Below are 15,679 nucleotides of genomic sequence, written 5' to 3' on the forward strand. Positions count from 1 at the left end.
AACAAAAAGCCAGCTGGAAATAGTTTTGGTTTCATCTGTCACAGCTCCACTAACAGTATTAGATGTGAATCAACCCTCTCATTTATAGTTAGTACCACTTATACCACCGAAACCAAAGCCAGGAGGACAGGGACTTACAAGCCAGTGGCAGTGACGTTGACTTATGTGTTTCCAGATGATCCACCAGCAGCCGAACCCAGGAGTCCACTACGAGTATGTTATCATGGGGACGAATGCCATCAGCCCACAGGTGCCACCTCACAAGAGACCAGGTAAACTTCCTTGTTTGGTTGCCCAGCAGGTGCGTCACTTCTTTTTAAAGCCTCTTCTTTCTTCTTGTGAACTTCCCCCTGTCTCTAATTCCACACGGGGGAAACCCAGGAAAATGCTTCAGAATCGGTGGCCCCGACAGCAGGGGAGGCGTCAGCATTCGTCCAAGCCTTGGCTGATGGGAGTGTTTCATTCACTTGATTCCAAAAGGAAATGAGCATCTTGGGTCTTCCTTTCCAGCTCCTCCTTTGGAAATGCGCTGTTAGCTTCCAGGGCTGCTGTGACAAGTCACCTCCAGCTCAGGGGCTCAAAGCAGCACAGACTCACTATTTCACAGTTCTAATGGTCAGAAGTCCAAAATGGGCTCACTGGGCCAAAACAAGGTGGCGTTGGGCCACGCTGCCTTCCAGGCAAAAAGCCGTGGAAGAACATCTGCTTTTTGCCTTTTCCCCAGAGGCCACTTGCACACCATGGTTCAGGGCCCCTTCTTCTATCATCACAGCCAGAGGAGTCAGGCCTTCACCTCTCTTCTGACCCTGATCCTGACTTTTCTGCCTCTTTCTTATAAGGACACTTATTTGGGCCACCCAGGCAACCCAGGACAATCTCTCCATCTCAAAACATTCCATTTCATCACATCTGCAAAGTCCCCTTCACCATGTGAGGTCACATAGTTGAGGTTTCAGGAATAAGGACATAGATATCCTCTGAGGGCCACTAGTCTGTCCGCCAGTGCCATTTCTCTTGGTCGCCTCTTGCTTCTGTTAACACTGCTCAGAAAAGAATTTTGAACTCCCACCTGGCGATCTGCCTCTTCCCCGTGGGCACTGCTGGTGGACAGAGCAGGTAGCTTTTGCCCACCACGGCACCCGAGCTCCAAGATATTTTCTTACCAGGTGATGATGGAGCCCACCATCCAAATGGAAAAGACCATCTTTTCCATCTTTCGACAGAAATATTGATGATGATAGTTGCTCACATGCACTGAGTCCTTGCTGCATGCTGGACACAGCTGAGCCTTCCACCTAGATTAGCTCATTGGATTCCCACCACCGCACTCAGAGGGAGGGACTATTATCAGCTTTATTTCAAGAGTAAGGAAACGGAAGCTTCTAGAGGTTGGAGTTTGCCCTGATCTCACAGCGAACTAGGCCAGCCTGTGTGCCTAGCCCTATGCTTGTTACACAGTCTAGAGCAGGGGTCTCAAACTCAACTCAGCATGTGGGCCGCAGAGCAAGATCACAGCCGTTCGGCGGGCCGCACTAGGTCTACAAAAGGCAACTGTTACGCAACACTTTTCTCACTGCAGTTGAAAACAAAAAAAAATCAGTACAACAAGCACAATCGTACATGCAGTTTACTCAGTGTCACAAAACGACCAGAAACTGTAGTTCGCATCACAACTGCTGTTAACTAAGCTAATATCTAGCTAGGATGCTAGAGAAATGAAAAATACAAGTAGGCCCCTAGGCTTACTTAATTTTATCCAAAATATTTTGAATTTTGTGGATTAGTCTGCGGGCCGCACAAAATTGTTTGGCGGGCTGCATGAGGCCCGCGGGCCGCGAGTTTGAGACCCCTGGTCTAGAGGCTACCTGGCCCAATGCCTATCCTACAGAGAGAAGGGACAGGTGTGAGACCTGGCCCATTCATCCTTTTCTGGGCCACCAATCACAAAAGTTACGTTACCTGATTGTCACAGGTCGGGAGGAGCCACCTGGCCACCTGGAGACAACAGCTTGTGTATGTCAGACACATGGGATACACGTGTTGTTCACATTCCAAGTCAGCATACCCAGCCCGACAGAATTTTTAAGCCATTTCCAGGAGCAATGCACAGTCTGAGAACCAAGTCCAGGCAGCAAACTGTTCCGACACTGAGGTGGATGCTGGTTTACAGGGGCAATGGGACAGACTGTTTGAAATCATATAGTCATATAATGGGTTTCACCTAACAGGCAACAAAGGGTTCTGAGATCGGCTGTCTGGGGTGGGGCAGGCCCAGAAGGAATCCATTGTAAAATGTTGGTGAGGAGGGATGTTCTGGACCAGGCTTCATCCTCCATATCAGCTGAGTCAGGATGACAGGGCCTGAATCCAACTCTGCCACGTTCTTGCTGTGCTTCCTCAGGGAGGTCAGTAACTTCTCTAAACACTTCTCCAGTCCACGAAACAGGAAAGCACTACAGTCAAAGGTTTGGTTTGGTTTGGTTTGGTTGAGGGAAGCAGCGAGGGGTCACCCCCAGTGCTGGGTACATAAAAAGTATTCAAAAGTGGCTTGGGCCAGTTGGTTCAATGGTAGAGCATCAGCCCAATGTGTCAGGGCACAGAGGAGAAGCGCCCATCTGCTTCTCCACTCTTTCCACTTCCCCTTCTCTCTTTTGCTCTCTTCCCGTGCCACAAAGATGGCTTGATTGATTCAAGTGCATTGGCCCTGGGCACTGAGGATGGCTCTGGAGCCTCCACTTCAGGCACTAAAAATAGCTTGGTGCAAGCCTGGCCCCAGATGGGCAGAGCATCAACCCCAGATGAGGGTTGCCAGGTCGGGGCACATGTGGGAGTCCATCTCTCTCTCCCTTCCTCTAACTTGGAAAAGAAGATTTAAAAAGTACTTAAAAGATTTTTAAAATGTTTTTGACTGATAACAGCTTAGATGGTCTCATTTATATAGTATACCTGATCTCCACTCTATTGGTTTAATTTGCATGTAACGTTTTATAACATTTTAAACCACAAAGTATTGTAAGCGGCCAATTAAGAAAGTATTGGTGAAAAGGCAGAGAAAATCCCGTGTTTTAACTGGATTTGACAGTAACTCTAGAATTTTCCTCTTTATTTTGTATTAAACTAATACGTGCTTGGACAGCTATCGCCAAATTGCTCTCCAAAACCTGCGTCATATTTTCAGGCTCCCTACAGTGCATGAGAATGTTTTCTGGCACCTTCAACAAGGGACCCAGGGACTTAAGGGTTTTCCAAAGCAACTCACCTTTATTGTCAGGCAAATGGAGTTGCTATTGTTCTTGTTTTCACATGTGGATCTTTAATTATGAGTCAAGTTGAGCGCATCTTTTTTGTCTGACTGGGTTGTCTCCACTTCTCTTCCTGTGAATTGCCTCCCCTTGGCCTTTGCCTGCTTTTTCCTACTGGGATATTCGTCTTTGTCTTATTCACTGGGGAACAATTTTTTTTTTTTCATTTTCTGTTGCATGAGGTTTTAGAACTGTTTCTATATATTTCTGCATCGCTGATTCCAAATCTGAAATCCATTTTTTGGTGCACACTCTAATTTTTATGCAACTTTAATTTCTTTTTGTTACAGTTAATGGCATGCATTGGTTTTTAAATTGGAGTTAAAGGGCAATGACTCTTGGATTGAACATAACCACAAGGCAATTGATGTTTTACAAACATCACTTTTACATAATTGTAGTTGTTTTTAAATATAAAAAATTATTATCTGATAAAAACACCCTCTTATTTTGTTTTAAGATTAAATCATGGCTTCTTTGAGTAGGCATAATTGTAAGAATAGTCCTGATACCTTCTGTTATATATGTGGCTGTTACACACTTCAATTCAAAGGCGCAATATTTCATCATTTGTGACACATGCAAATATTGCCTATTTTCAAGTTCCCCTTAGCGATCAAGACAAGAATTGGGCTCCTCATATTGTGTGTCATAATTGTGTGGAAATGCTTTGTGACTGGACAAAAGGAAAACACAAAGGAATTCCATGGTTTGGCGTGAACCTAAGGACCACAGCAGTGACTGTTATTTCTGTCTGATCCATACAAAGGGCATCGACAAGAAAAAACGGCATATAATCGCATATCCTGATATTCCTTCAGCAATACAACCTATCCCACACTCTGAGACACCCCCGGTTCCAGTTTTCAATGGTTTTATTTCTTTTAAGGATGAAGAAAGTGAACATGGTGATCAAGTGTATTTAATAAGATGCATGAGGAAATGGTTGTAGAATCTGAAGGGTCTTCTTCTGATGCCAAGCAGTCATTAGCCCCTCAGCAGTTTAGCCAACCCGAATTGAATGACTTAGTAAGAGATTTGGGCCTATCAAAGAAAGCAGCTATTAGCCTCCAGGCTTCAAGAAAAGAATGTACTTCACCGGTCAGCTAAAGTATCCCATTTTAGGAAGCGTGAACAAATTTTTGTGCACTTTTTTTCCAAAGACAAACACTTTTTTTACTGTCATGATACCAGTAGTCTTCTCAGCCAGCTAGGTGTTACCACTAACAGTCCAACAGAATGGCGGCTATTTCTTGACAGCTCTAAATGGAGTCTGAAATGTGTTCTCCTCCAGGGGTCTCAAACTCGCGGCCCGCGGGCCGCATGCGACCCGCCCACCAATTTTGTGCGGCCCGCAGACTGGCCCGCAGACTAATCCACGAAGTTTGATTAGTCTGCGGGCCGCACAAAATGGTGGGCGGGCCACGAGTTTGAGACCCCTGAAATGTTTATCCAGTGGTTCCAATTGGTTATTCAACTCATCTGCGAGAAGATTAAAATGACATAAAAATTGTCCTCGACTTTCTAAAGTATGAGGAGCATAACTGGATCATTTGTGTGGATCTTAAAATGGTAAATTTCCTGCTAGGACAACAGAGAGGTTTCACAAAGTATCCTTGCTTTCTGTGTTTGTGGACAGCCGAGCTCGGGAGAAACACTGGACACAGAAGGAGTGGTCGAAACTTGAAGCTCTGGAATATTGTGAATGAACCTGTAGTTAATGGAGACAGTATCATTTTTCCCCCACTTCACATCACACTTGGCTTAATGAAGCAGTTTGTTCAGGCTTTGAATAGAGAAAGTGAATGCTTTCAATGTATTATTTCTGCTTTTCCTGCCTTGTCTTTCGAGAAGATAAAAGTAGATGTATTAGATGGACCTCAAATTCAAACCCTCATACGTGAAGAAGAATTTGCCAGGAAGATGAATAAGGAGGAGAAAGCAGCATGGCAACAACATGGATGGACCTTGATAACATTATACTGAGCGAAATAAGTAAATCAGAAAAAACTAAGAACTGTATGATTCCATACGTAGGTGGGACATAAAAATGAGACTCAGAGACAAGGACAAGAGTGTGGAGGTTATGGGGTGGGGGGGAGGAGGAGAGGGAGGGGGTTGGGGGAGGGGAGGGGCACAAAGAAAACCAGTTAGAAGGTGATGGAAGATAATTGGACTTTGGGTGATGGGAATGCAGCATAATCAAATGTCAAAATAACCTAGAGATATTTTCTCTGAACATATGTACCCTGATTTATCAATGTCACTCCATTAAAATTAATTAAAAAAAAATAAAGCAGCATGGCAGTCTCTGTGGCAGTTACAAAGAACTTCCTTGGCAACAAAAAAGCAGAAAACTATGAACTTCTGGTTCAAGGAATGCTGTTGGCTTTCTGCAACATTGGATGTAACATGAGCATTAAGATTCACTTCCTGGCCTGACCAGGCGGTGGCGCAGTGGATAGAGCGTCAGACTGGGATGCAGAGGACCCAGGTTCGAGACCCCAAGGTCACCAGCTTGAGTGCAGGCTCATCTGGTTTGAGCAAAAGCTCACCAGGTGGGACCCAAGGTCGCTGGCTTGAGCAAGGGGTTACTTGGTCTGCTGAAGGCCCATGGCCAGGGCATATATGAGAAAGCAATCAATGAACAACTAAGGTGTCGCAACAAAAAACTGATGATTGATGCTTCTCATCTCTCTTTGTTCTTGTCTGTCTGTCCCTATCTGACTCTCTCTCTGTCTCTGTAAAAAATAAATAAATAAATAAATAATAAATAAGATACTTTAAAAAAAAAAAAGATTCACTTCCTGAACAGTCACTTTGATAAGTTTTCTGAAAATCTTGGACCTGTTAGTGATGAGCAGACTACTGCTGGAGCATCAAATGAGATTGTCCTCAACAAGTACACAATCGCAAGAGCTACAAACACAAATTTTTGCCTGAATAGAATTTAAATAAGTTTTACACAAATTTTATAATTAAAATAAGTGTTTTAATATGTTCTATTTTGAAATTGTAGATAAATTCTGATGCAATCATATCTTTTAATGTATTTACTGCATTATATAAATTATTATATTTTCACAAAGATGATGCCCAAGAAGACATTCTACTTCATTATGTTAAACTAAATGTTGCAAATTTTACAATAAGATGAAAACCTAAAATCTTGAATTGCAAAAAAAAACTGTAGCTTACAGAGAAAAACTAATGTCAGATTTGAGATCAGCACACTCGAATTAGGTAAGAACAAGTGTTTTTGTGGATGCAACAAAAATTTTGTTCCCCAGTGTAATGTTTTAAACATTAGAGAAATTAGTGTCTCTTATTTTCCATATATGTGCTATGAATTAGAAATGGTCTTTTGCTACCAGATCTTTAACGTTGAGCAGGGTCCTCTGCACAACTCATCATCCAAACAAGACTCACATCTGGGTGTGCATGGCCTCTCCTCTCCTAGGTGAGCCCTTCAACGGCCAGCTGTTGCCAGCAGAGGGGAGCCCAGAGGAGGGGGATGCGAAGGTGCGGACAGAGGAGAAGGAAGACATGCACGGGGAGGCACCTGAATTGTTCACCTCTGAATCAGCACAGAGCTTCCCAGTCAGGCGTCCAGATAGATTTTCTTCCCACCAACCAGAAAATTTAGTGCCACCAGCTCCACAGCCCCCACGGAGAAGCCGCGATCACAATTGGAAGCAGCTGGGGACCACAGAATGTTCCATGACCTGTGGGAAAGGTGAGCTCGCGGGGACCGCAGTGTCCCTGGTAGACCCCATGGGAGGGCAGACCCCACGGGAGGGCTGTGCAGGCGGGCCCCAAGGACCTGACAAACGCCACCTCGTGTGCCTCACCCTGAGATGGCTCATGGCGGCGGGTGGTGTTGGGAGTCCCAGGACCACCCCTGGGCTCAGTGATCCACTTGAGGGACTCACAAAGCAGAAATGGTGCTGTGGTCATGGTGATAGTGTATCATAGTGAAATGATACAGATCAGCATTGGCAAAGGGAGGCAGAAAGCTAGAGATAATTACACATTGAGTTAGTAGTCCTTTCAATGAGGACCCGCCCATGGCACTGCAGAGGTGAGCAGCATGAAGAGCAATGGGCACAGGAACCTGAGATGGAGATGTGTTATTACCGAAGTAGTCTGCTGTTTAGGTCTTGGTGTGGCACCCGTCAAAGTAACCAGATACACTCAGAACCAGGTGGAACGAAGTTACAGAAAGTATAAAAACGGCTGTCATGTGGCTTTATATTGGGAGCAGCACATGGAAAAGATTCTCTTCCAATTCACGTCTTTAAAGAGAGCCTGGCCCAGTCCTTCCAGCAGGGTGAGATGTAGCCCTGCCCGGAGACCTTTGTGGACAAAACTAGATTGGGACAAAAGCAAGTGCCATTCGTCAACTCAACCTCCTGCTGCTCGTATGGTCCGTGCTCGCTGCACAAGGCTGCAGCATCCAGGGGGTCTTTCAGCAGGTTCCTGCACCAGACATGATGGGAGACTCTGTGTCCAGAGTCTGATCCCCTTGCCCCCCACTACCTTGCCAGTCTTTATAGACCACACTGAAATAAAAATCTACCTCCCTTACTGTGCTCTAGCTTCTGGCCATCACACTCTTATTCACACTTCACCATCTAGCTCAGAGACCACCTCCTCTGTGAAGCCCTCCCTGATTCCACAAGGCAGAGGCAGGCACTTTTTCCCTGGGACTTCCTGTGCTAGCTCTGCCAGGCCTGGCCATCTCCATGAGTGCACTCTTGACACCCCCTGCCCCTGGATCACCCCCAAGCATGCAGCTGGCACTCCTCCAGGGCTTCTGGATTGAGCGGCTGTACCATCACTACATTGCAAGTGTGATATGTCAGCCATGAGAAGAGGTCTAAGGGTAGTGTTTACACCTCCAATACACCCTGGATATACAAGGTTGTTTATCACTAACATAATGTGGATTAATGTATTCAAAACTGAAGAATCTTTTTCTCTAGATCTTCATATTATTTGATTATTATTCTTAGATGGTCTTTCTCCTTTTCACTGTGGACACACACACACACACTGCACATCTGTCACTCAGTGCCTACAATGACATTCCCATCCTCTTCTTTGTCCTGATAAACTATACTGGTTCTCAGGCCACAGAGCTCCAGGAGAAGTGCCTTGTAAATAGAACAAAAACAGAGATGCGCTATTCCTCTAACCCTCCCATCTCTCCCAGTCCTAGCCTGCCCTTTTCTTCCGTGTAATGAATGGCAGTAGCCCTTGGACACCTCTCCTTGCTCCTCAGTCAGCATGCAGGGCAGGTGAGTAGTGTGGGTGTGCCAAACGTCCAGCTCCCCTCACGGCAGTCAGCGGCAGTGACAACTGTGCCATGACGAGAAACGTTGAGCCCACAGTGCTGTCCAGCTCTTCTCTACACAACCCACATCCGTCCCACCTTGTGACCTCATCACTTGTCCCCACACTGACCCTCTCCCAAACTCTTCTTCAGTCCTTCCTGGCGAAACTAACCAGGCCACACATTTCTACACCTGTCACGTCAGAAACATAAACGCTCTCAGCATCGTGACATCTTCGTCGCAGGAGGGGTCCTATCACAGGCACTCAGGTGTGGCCTTTACTCTGTCTAGTCATTGCTAAGACCTCTGCCTAGCTGGTCAGAATCTTGGCTTGATTGGTTGGTTCTTGGAGTTCTAAGACTGGAGTGATTTATGTTCTTCTTGCTCCTTATTTTGTCCATCTCCTCATAATGCTTTACTGACTTCTACCTGTGGTAGAGTTCCCTGCTCCAACATAACATACTTCTGTTTTGATCAACACACCCAACATATAACCCAGCTAGACTGATCCAAGATTCTTCCTGTTGCTGAAGCACAGCTAACACTTGACCTCACCAACCTATTCCTGCTTGCTGGCAATTGGAGGAATATTCTATAGCATGCTTGAACAATGAAGAGATGGCCGGGTGTCTCCCTTTCTGCAGAGATCAAAGCTGACCAAAGAAAGAAACCATTGTGGTCACTGGAGTCAAGAATTATAGATCAGGTATTTTCTCACCATCGGAGACAGAGAGGGAGCCTCCCTCCGACTTTTATTTCCTTGGTTAAACGTTGGGGCTGGACGATGGACTGTAACGGCAGAGAGAGGGCAGAGGAAGGCAGGCAAAGGCCATGTGCAGAGAGCCCCAAGCAGGGCCCATCTTTGCAAGACACAGAGCATTCCTATGGTAACCTGTATCCTTCTGGCTGAATATACTAAATTTCCCTCTCACTTGAATGCCAAGTGGTTAGGGTAGTTACTATTGCTTTCCAACCCACAAACTTGTAAGGAGGAAAGTTAAACCCATGTGGTCTGCAGGGAAAAGTACAGGCTAAAAATAAGATTTTTTACTAATCCCTTAATAGCTGTGTCCCAAATGGGTACCCTGCAAGCCATGTACTAAATCTTGTTCACCTTTTAACTCAGAACAATGTGCTTAATGTTTGTTGAATTTAATTAAAGATCTCTTCTTAAATGGAAGCAGATTTGTCGCTGGGCAAAACTTAATTCCACAGAAGGTTTTGCTTCCTATTAATTTTACAGTCCGTACTGCTTTTTACTCAGCTAATAATTGTGCTTAATTGGGACGTTATTTTAAAATAATGGTCTCAAGTTATAGCTACATTGTAAATGTTTACTGCCAGAGTACTTGAAGCAAACTGGTATTTCAGGTTCAAAACTGTCTCACATGCAGTCTAGTTTCTTACCAGAACTCCCCTCTGGCTCAGTGCCATGCAAGACCAGCTTAGAGAAGCATGAAAACACTGCTTATAACTGGTGAACTATTGAGACATATAAGTTATTTCTCTCACTAGTTAAAATTGTAGCAAGTTGGAAGTTCAGAAGCTGTAAACGCTTGGCCAGTTTGCAACAGAGCTAAGTAAGACAGGGCTGTAGAATTAATAATAGTGTTCAGAGGGGCAGGAATTGTGTAGTGTCCAGATGGAGGATTGGGGGGAGGCAGTTCTTTGTGAGGAAGCGTCTTACTCTTCTAATAGTGGGGCTGAAGGTTGGGTTGATTCCATTTCTCACTTTGTAAAAATTCATTAGTAATACCTCTGTACTGCCACTAGGGGGTAGCAAAGAGAGAAAGGCCAACTTGTGAGTCAGCTGTTTTTTGAGTTGAGACCTAGTAATGACATCATATTCTTTCTTTCCAAAACAGACTTATCCTTTTTAAGCCAATGAAACTAGACTGTGTTCTTTTTTAAAAATACAAAATGATGAGGCAATAAGTATGATTTTTTTAGCAAAGTAATAAAAATAAATATTAGACCTCTAATAAATATTCATTCAACAAACTCTTATTGAGCTAGGCACTAGGGATACCAAGATGAACAAGGACTAGCCTGTCCCTCAGAAGCTCACTGTCCCATGGGAGGTGGATGTATATTCAAGTACCTGAAATGCCCCCGGATCCATGCTTCCTTGAGGAAGGTGCAAATTGCCTTACAAAGGGGCCAGCTATTCCTCGAGCCCATTCCTGAACCATTTTATTTTCCTCCTTCAACCTAACTGTCTCTTAAATGCATGTGGTGCTTAAGGCTAGTTTGTCAGGCATTTGTGACCCCCAGGTCAGCAACTTGGACAGTCCCTTCCCTCCAAGACCCAGGTATGCCCAGTCCCCCCCCCTTCTCCAGGATGCAACTTGAGCCCCCAGGACCCTTTCTTTTGATGTCTCCAGAAAGCCTTCAGGAAGTTATTATTTGTGCCCATTTTATCATCTCTCCCCTGCATAGCGATATGTCAAATTGTTATGAAAATGGTTTTGATCTGCCTGTGAGTGCTTTCAAACCACATCCACGAATAGACTTGTGGGGGGCAAGGACTAGTCCCCCTCATCTTTGCACCCACAGTGCTGAGCAGAGCACCTGTGTGGAAAGTGTCTGTGTGAACTATCCTATTTCTGTGGCCTCTTTTCACGGGCACCTGGATCTCTGTCACCCCCACCAGAGACCAGCATTCAGGTGCATGTGACTGTCCTCAGGCGTCCTGCTTGTCCTTCCAGGGTCGCAGTATCCTGTCTTCCGCTGTGTGCACAGAAACACTCATGAGGAGGTGCCCGAGAGCTCCTGTGACCCCAGCATGAAGCCGACCCCCGAAGAGGAGCCCTGCAATCTCTTCCCCTGCCCAGCCTTGTAAGGCAGCCCCTCTGCTTCCATCCCTGCTGCAGGTTACTCTGATGGTTTGTGCATAAGAATGACCTTGGTAGCACATAAAATCTCATATTTAAATCAGTCTCCATCTGACTTAGAAACATGGGACTTGGTCTATGCAGAACACGCAGTCTGTTTAGCAAAGAGCACCTACCTGTCTTTCAGGATCGACACAGGAGGCGCTTGTAGCATTTAGCAGGGAGCCCGCCCTTTGGGAAACTGGAGCAATTAGGGGTTAGCCTGGTAAGAAGAACAAAGACGGAAGCAAAGAATCACAGTCTGTGTGGTCAGTATTGTAGGACAGCAGTATGCAGAGAAAGAATAATTAAAGTCATACTACACCGACCTGGGGAGCCAGGAGGAGTGGCTCAGGAGAGACTGTGGACTGATTATTGAATGATAAGTAGGACATTTCAAAAGAACAAGGAGGAAGAGCCCTAACAGGGGTCCAAGCTTAATTCTCAAAGTAATTAAAACATAATTCTCATCCAAACATATGATGAGCATGTGCTGATCTCTTACTCAAAGGAATGACAAAACAAGGTGACAGAAGAGATGTGAAACTGATATGTAAATAAAATAGTTAATGAAAAATAAAGAATGCTGGCCTCAGATCTCTAAGTTAGTTACAAAGTGGGTTAAGGTTCTTCAGGGCAATGAAACTAAGCTTTCAAGTTCTTTGTTTGTTTATTTTTACTAGATAAAAATTATTTAATTGTATTTTCTCAATTTTCTTGAATTGTGTAAACTCATTGGCCAATAGCATGCCAAACGAAGTTAATGTCTTTGCAGAACTGGGTGGCGCTGAGGCAGGCTGGTAGGCAATGTCCTGCAAGGGTTACCCACAAGCATTCTGACGTTCTGTGTAAGTCAGCTCAGTTCCCTCCCTCTTCCTGTTGATTGAAGTGACCTGTCCCTGTTACTCTCTCCTCCCCGAACCAGCTGGGACATTGGGGAGTGGTCGGAGTGCAGCAAAACCTGTGGCCTGGGCATGCAGCACCGCCAGGTCCTGTGCCGCCAGGTGTATGCCAACCGCAGCCTGACGGTGCAGCCCTACCGCTGCCAGCACCTAGACAAGCCGGAGACCACCAGCACCTGCCAGCTCAAGATCTGCAGCGAGTGGCAGATCCGCGCAGACTGGACCTCGGTACGTGGAGGGTGGCTCCGCCCTAACACCCCTGGCCACTCGCCTCCCCCTACCAAAACCTGACTTGGAAGGACCCTGAGTCCTCTAGAAGGGGACCTGGCCCATGGGGTCTGGATGGCTGCTTTTGCACGTGGTAGCCTGTGACAGCTCAATAGGGTAAAAGCAGGGCGTGCCACCCCTGCCGGCTCCAGTCCCAGACCTTAAGAGCCACGTGCTTAACCTCCCGTCTCTCTCATGTGTCACAGAGGTGTGAAGGTTGGAAATGCTGGTAGAGCCGCCTCCTCCCAATCTTCTCTCCCACTTTATAGACCACAGAACTGAAACTCAGACAAACAAAGTAGGCAAGAGATCAAAGATGGGCTTAGAGAAAAGGGCTGCAGCATTTTCGGGGCGGATGCCTCCCCAGGTGGCATCGCATCGCTGGGGATCTAGCAGCACAGGGGATCCTCAGCAGTCCTCTGCTTCGGTGGCAGGTGACAGGAAGGAGGGCAATCCCAGTGAGGAGCCCCTAGCGCTGTTGCTGCCCACCCTCCCTCCCACTGATGTCCCCTTGCTGTATTGTAGTGCTCGGCGCCCTGCGGAGTGGGGCAGAAGACCCGCGACGTGAAGTGCGTGAGCAACATTGGGGACGTGGTAGATGACGAGGAATGCAACATGAAGCTCCGGCCCAATGACATAGAGAACTGTGACATGGGACCTTGCGCGAAGAGCTGGTTCCTCACCGAGTGGAGCGAGAGGGTGAGCATGACAGCAGAGGAGGGGTCTTGGGGAGCTGGGGACCAAGGTCTGCGGGGCTGATGGGCAGGGGCCACATGTCACAAAGTACCCCCAAATCACACAAAGACGAATTACCAGCTGCAAATCCTTAGGGTAATTTCTGACTTTGGGGAAAAGGCCCCAAGATGAGTTTTTGCAGGCTTTCTGTCCTTATATGAATCTCCATGGTGCCTGCAGCTCACCTGGAGACCTTGTTACAGCCCAGGATGTGAGTCAGCAGGGATGGGATCACCCGAATTCTGCATTTCTAAGGGGCTCCCAGTGTGGCCAAGGCCGCTGATCTAGGGATGGAGGAAACCAGTCATGGTCATGGAATCTTAGGGGACATTACTGAGCCTCCAAGCCCTCTCGCCTCAGCATCACATGAACAAACAGTGCCGTATCTCAAGCTTGGAGGAGTAGACATATCAGTGGAGTTTACATATCAGCGGGCTGGGGCCTATCCACTCTATTGGTGGATTCCAACCAGCCAGCATCCATTCTGATGCTGGTCCAGTGCTTACCATGGACCAGCTGTTTAGTGTTCTGAACATCACCCTGCAAGGACTCCCATGACTTCCTTCATTTCTCCCTGTCAGCACAGTACTAATCTCTGCAGTGGGAGTGTTGTTGGGAAAGAAGGGAGAGCCAGACCTGAACACGCAGCCTTCCCTCAGCAGTCAGAGCTCCCCCTGCCCATTCTCACCCAGTGATTTGGCTCCTGTGGTCTCCCGACACCTCATAGCCAACAGCCCTGTCCCTTGTCCCCAGGACCTCCCCAAGAGAGACAGCCTTTGTCAGAAGTGCTGAGCCCTTAGGACGAGTAGCTCGCTGACGACCCTCCAGTCCCAGGAGGGGACAGCCACAAGCACCTAATTAGCCATCAGGAAGATGCAAGCCAGAGGGAAATGAAAAGTGGGCTGAGTCAAGGTGTCCATTGACTCAATCCAGCAGGCTCACCAGGTCTGGTTGCGTGTTCTCCCAGCCTCCTCCCAGCAAGGATGGGGCTCCTGGTCCTGCAGAAGCAGTGCTGCGAGGTGCGTCGGCAGTGACTGTGGGCAGCCTCCCTGGAGCACCAGGAGTCCTCCACAGCGTCCCTGACATGTCTGATGCATCTGTCGGAAATCCCCCATGTGCCAAGACAATCATGTCTATTTCTTGGACAGCCCAAAGTATCAAGAGGTTTCCTTTTACGCTGACCAAGGTTTTCCTTGCCAGCTCCCTGCGTGTCCTCTCCTCACACTGCAGACCCACAGGTCCTGAGGAACCCCTCCCACTTCTTCTCCAGGCTAAACATTTCTGTTCCTTCAACTGATTCTCTGTTTGTCTGCATCTCGGGCCAGAATTTGCTGTGTCCACAGTAATTTGCGACATTTGGTGTGTAAGCGAATGAATGGAAACATCAATGCTTGGCTTTCCTGTTTATATTGGGAAGATGCTTTTGAAAATAGTTCACTTTTCTACTGATACAGTAATATACACTATTATAAAGTATATGAGCTTGAACAGTGGTGGTGCAATAAATAGAGCATCGACCTGGGTTGCTGAGGTCCCAGGTTCCAAACCCCAAGGTCGCCGACTTGAGCACAGGCTCATCAGCTTGAATACAGAGTTGCCAGCTTGAGTGCAGGGATCATAGACATGACCCCAAGGTCGCTGGCTTGAGCAAGGGTTCACTGGCTCACCTGGAGTCCCCCAGTCAAAGCATATATGAGAAGCAATCAATGAACAACTAAAGTGCCCCAACAATAAGTTGATGCTTCTCATCTCACTCCCTTCCTGTTTCTCAGTCTTGAAAAAAAAAAAAAAAAAGAATCTTAAAAGTATACCTCCAGTCTCTTCATTAGAAGATAACAATTTTAGAGTGACGTCACGGAAATGGCGCCGTGAGCAGTGCGTCCGACAGATCTCCCCAAAATCTCAACAAATTTATCAACTAGAAACAGAAAAATTTATCCTCGGAGCATCCCGGAGTTCCACACACACACTGAAAGCGAAAGGACTGCTGCCGAGGAGGGAATACGCCTGTGGTGAGTCAACCCACACGTGCAGCTGCCCGCGCCGCGGTCCGGAGAGTCCTGGCCACCGGAGTGCACTAAGAAGCCACGCGCGCCCCGTGCCGCGGTGCCTTGGTGCCGCGGTCCGGGGAGTCCCGGCCACCACCGGCGTGCACTGAGAAGCCGCGCGTGCCCCGTGCCGCAGTCCAGGAGGGGCGCCAAACCTGTCTTTCCTAGTCAGGAGATTCTCTCCGTGGGCGGGGCACCTCACCCAGCCATTCAAGC

At 47.0% G+C, this 15,679-nt stretch overlaps 1 protein-coding gene across 3 annotated transcripts in view; it reads left to right on the forward strand.

Moving 5' to 3' along the window:
- The window catches only part of THSD4 (thrombospondin type 1 domain containing 4), a 715,204-nt gene that overhangs the window by 659,931 nt on the left and 39,594 nt on the right, over positions 1-15,679 (forward strand). For all 3 annotated transcript variants that reach the window (XM_066388579.1, XM_066388578.1, XM_066388580.1), the window contains 5 exons: positions 176-272; positions 6,763-7,038; positions 11,347-11,476; positions 12,437-12,641; positions 13,206-13,379. In XM_066388579.1, the coding sequence (XP_066244676.1) occupies positions 176-272; positions 6,763-7,038; positions 11,347-11,476; positions 12,437-12,641; positions 13,206-13,379 (882 nt within the window). The remainder of the gene's footprint in view (positions 1-175; positions 273-6,762; positions 7,039-11,346; positions 11,477-12,436; positions 12,642-13,205; positions 13,380-15,679) is intronic.

This window comes from Saccopteryx leptura, chromosome 6 (genome assembly GCF_036850995.1).
Source record: "Saccopteryx leptura isolate mSacLep1 chromosome 6, mSacLep1_pri_phased_curated, whole genome shotgun sequence".
Lineage (NCBI taxonomy): Eukaryota > Metazoa > Chordata > Mammalia > Chiroptera > Emballonuridae > Saccopteryx > Saccopteryx leptura.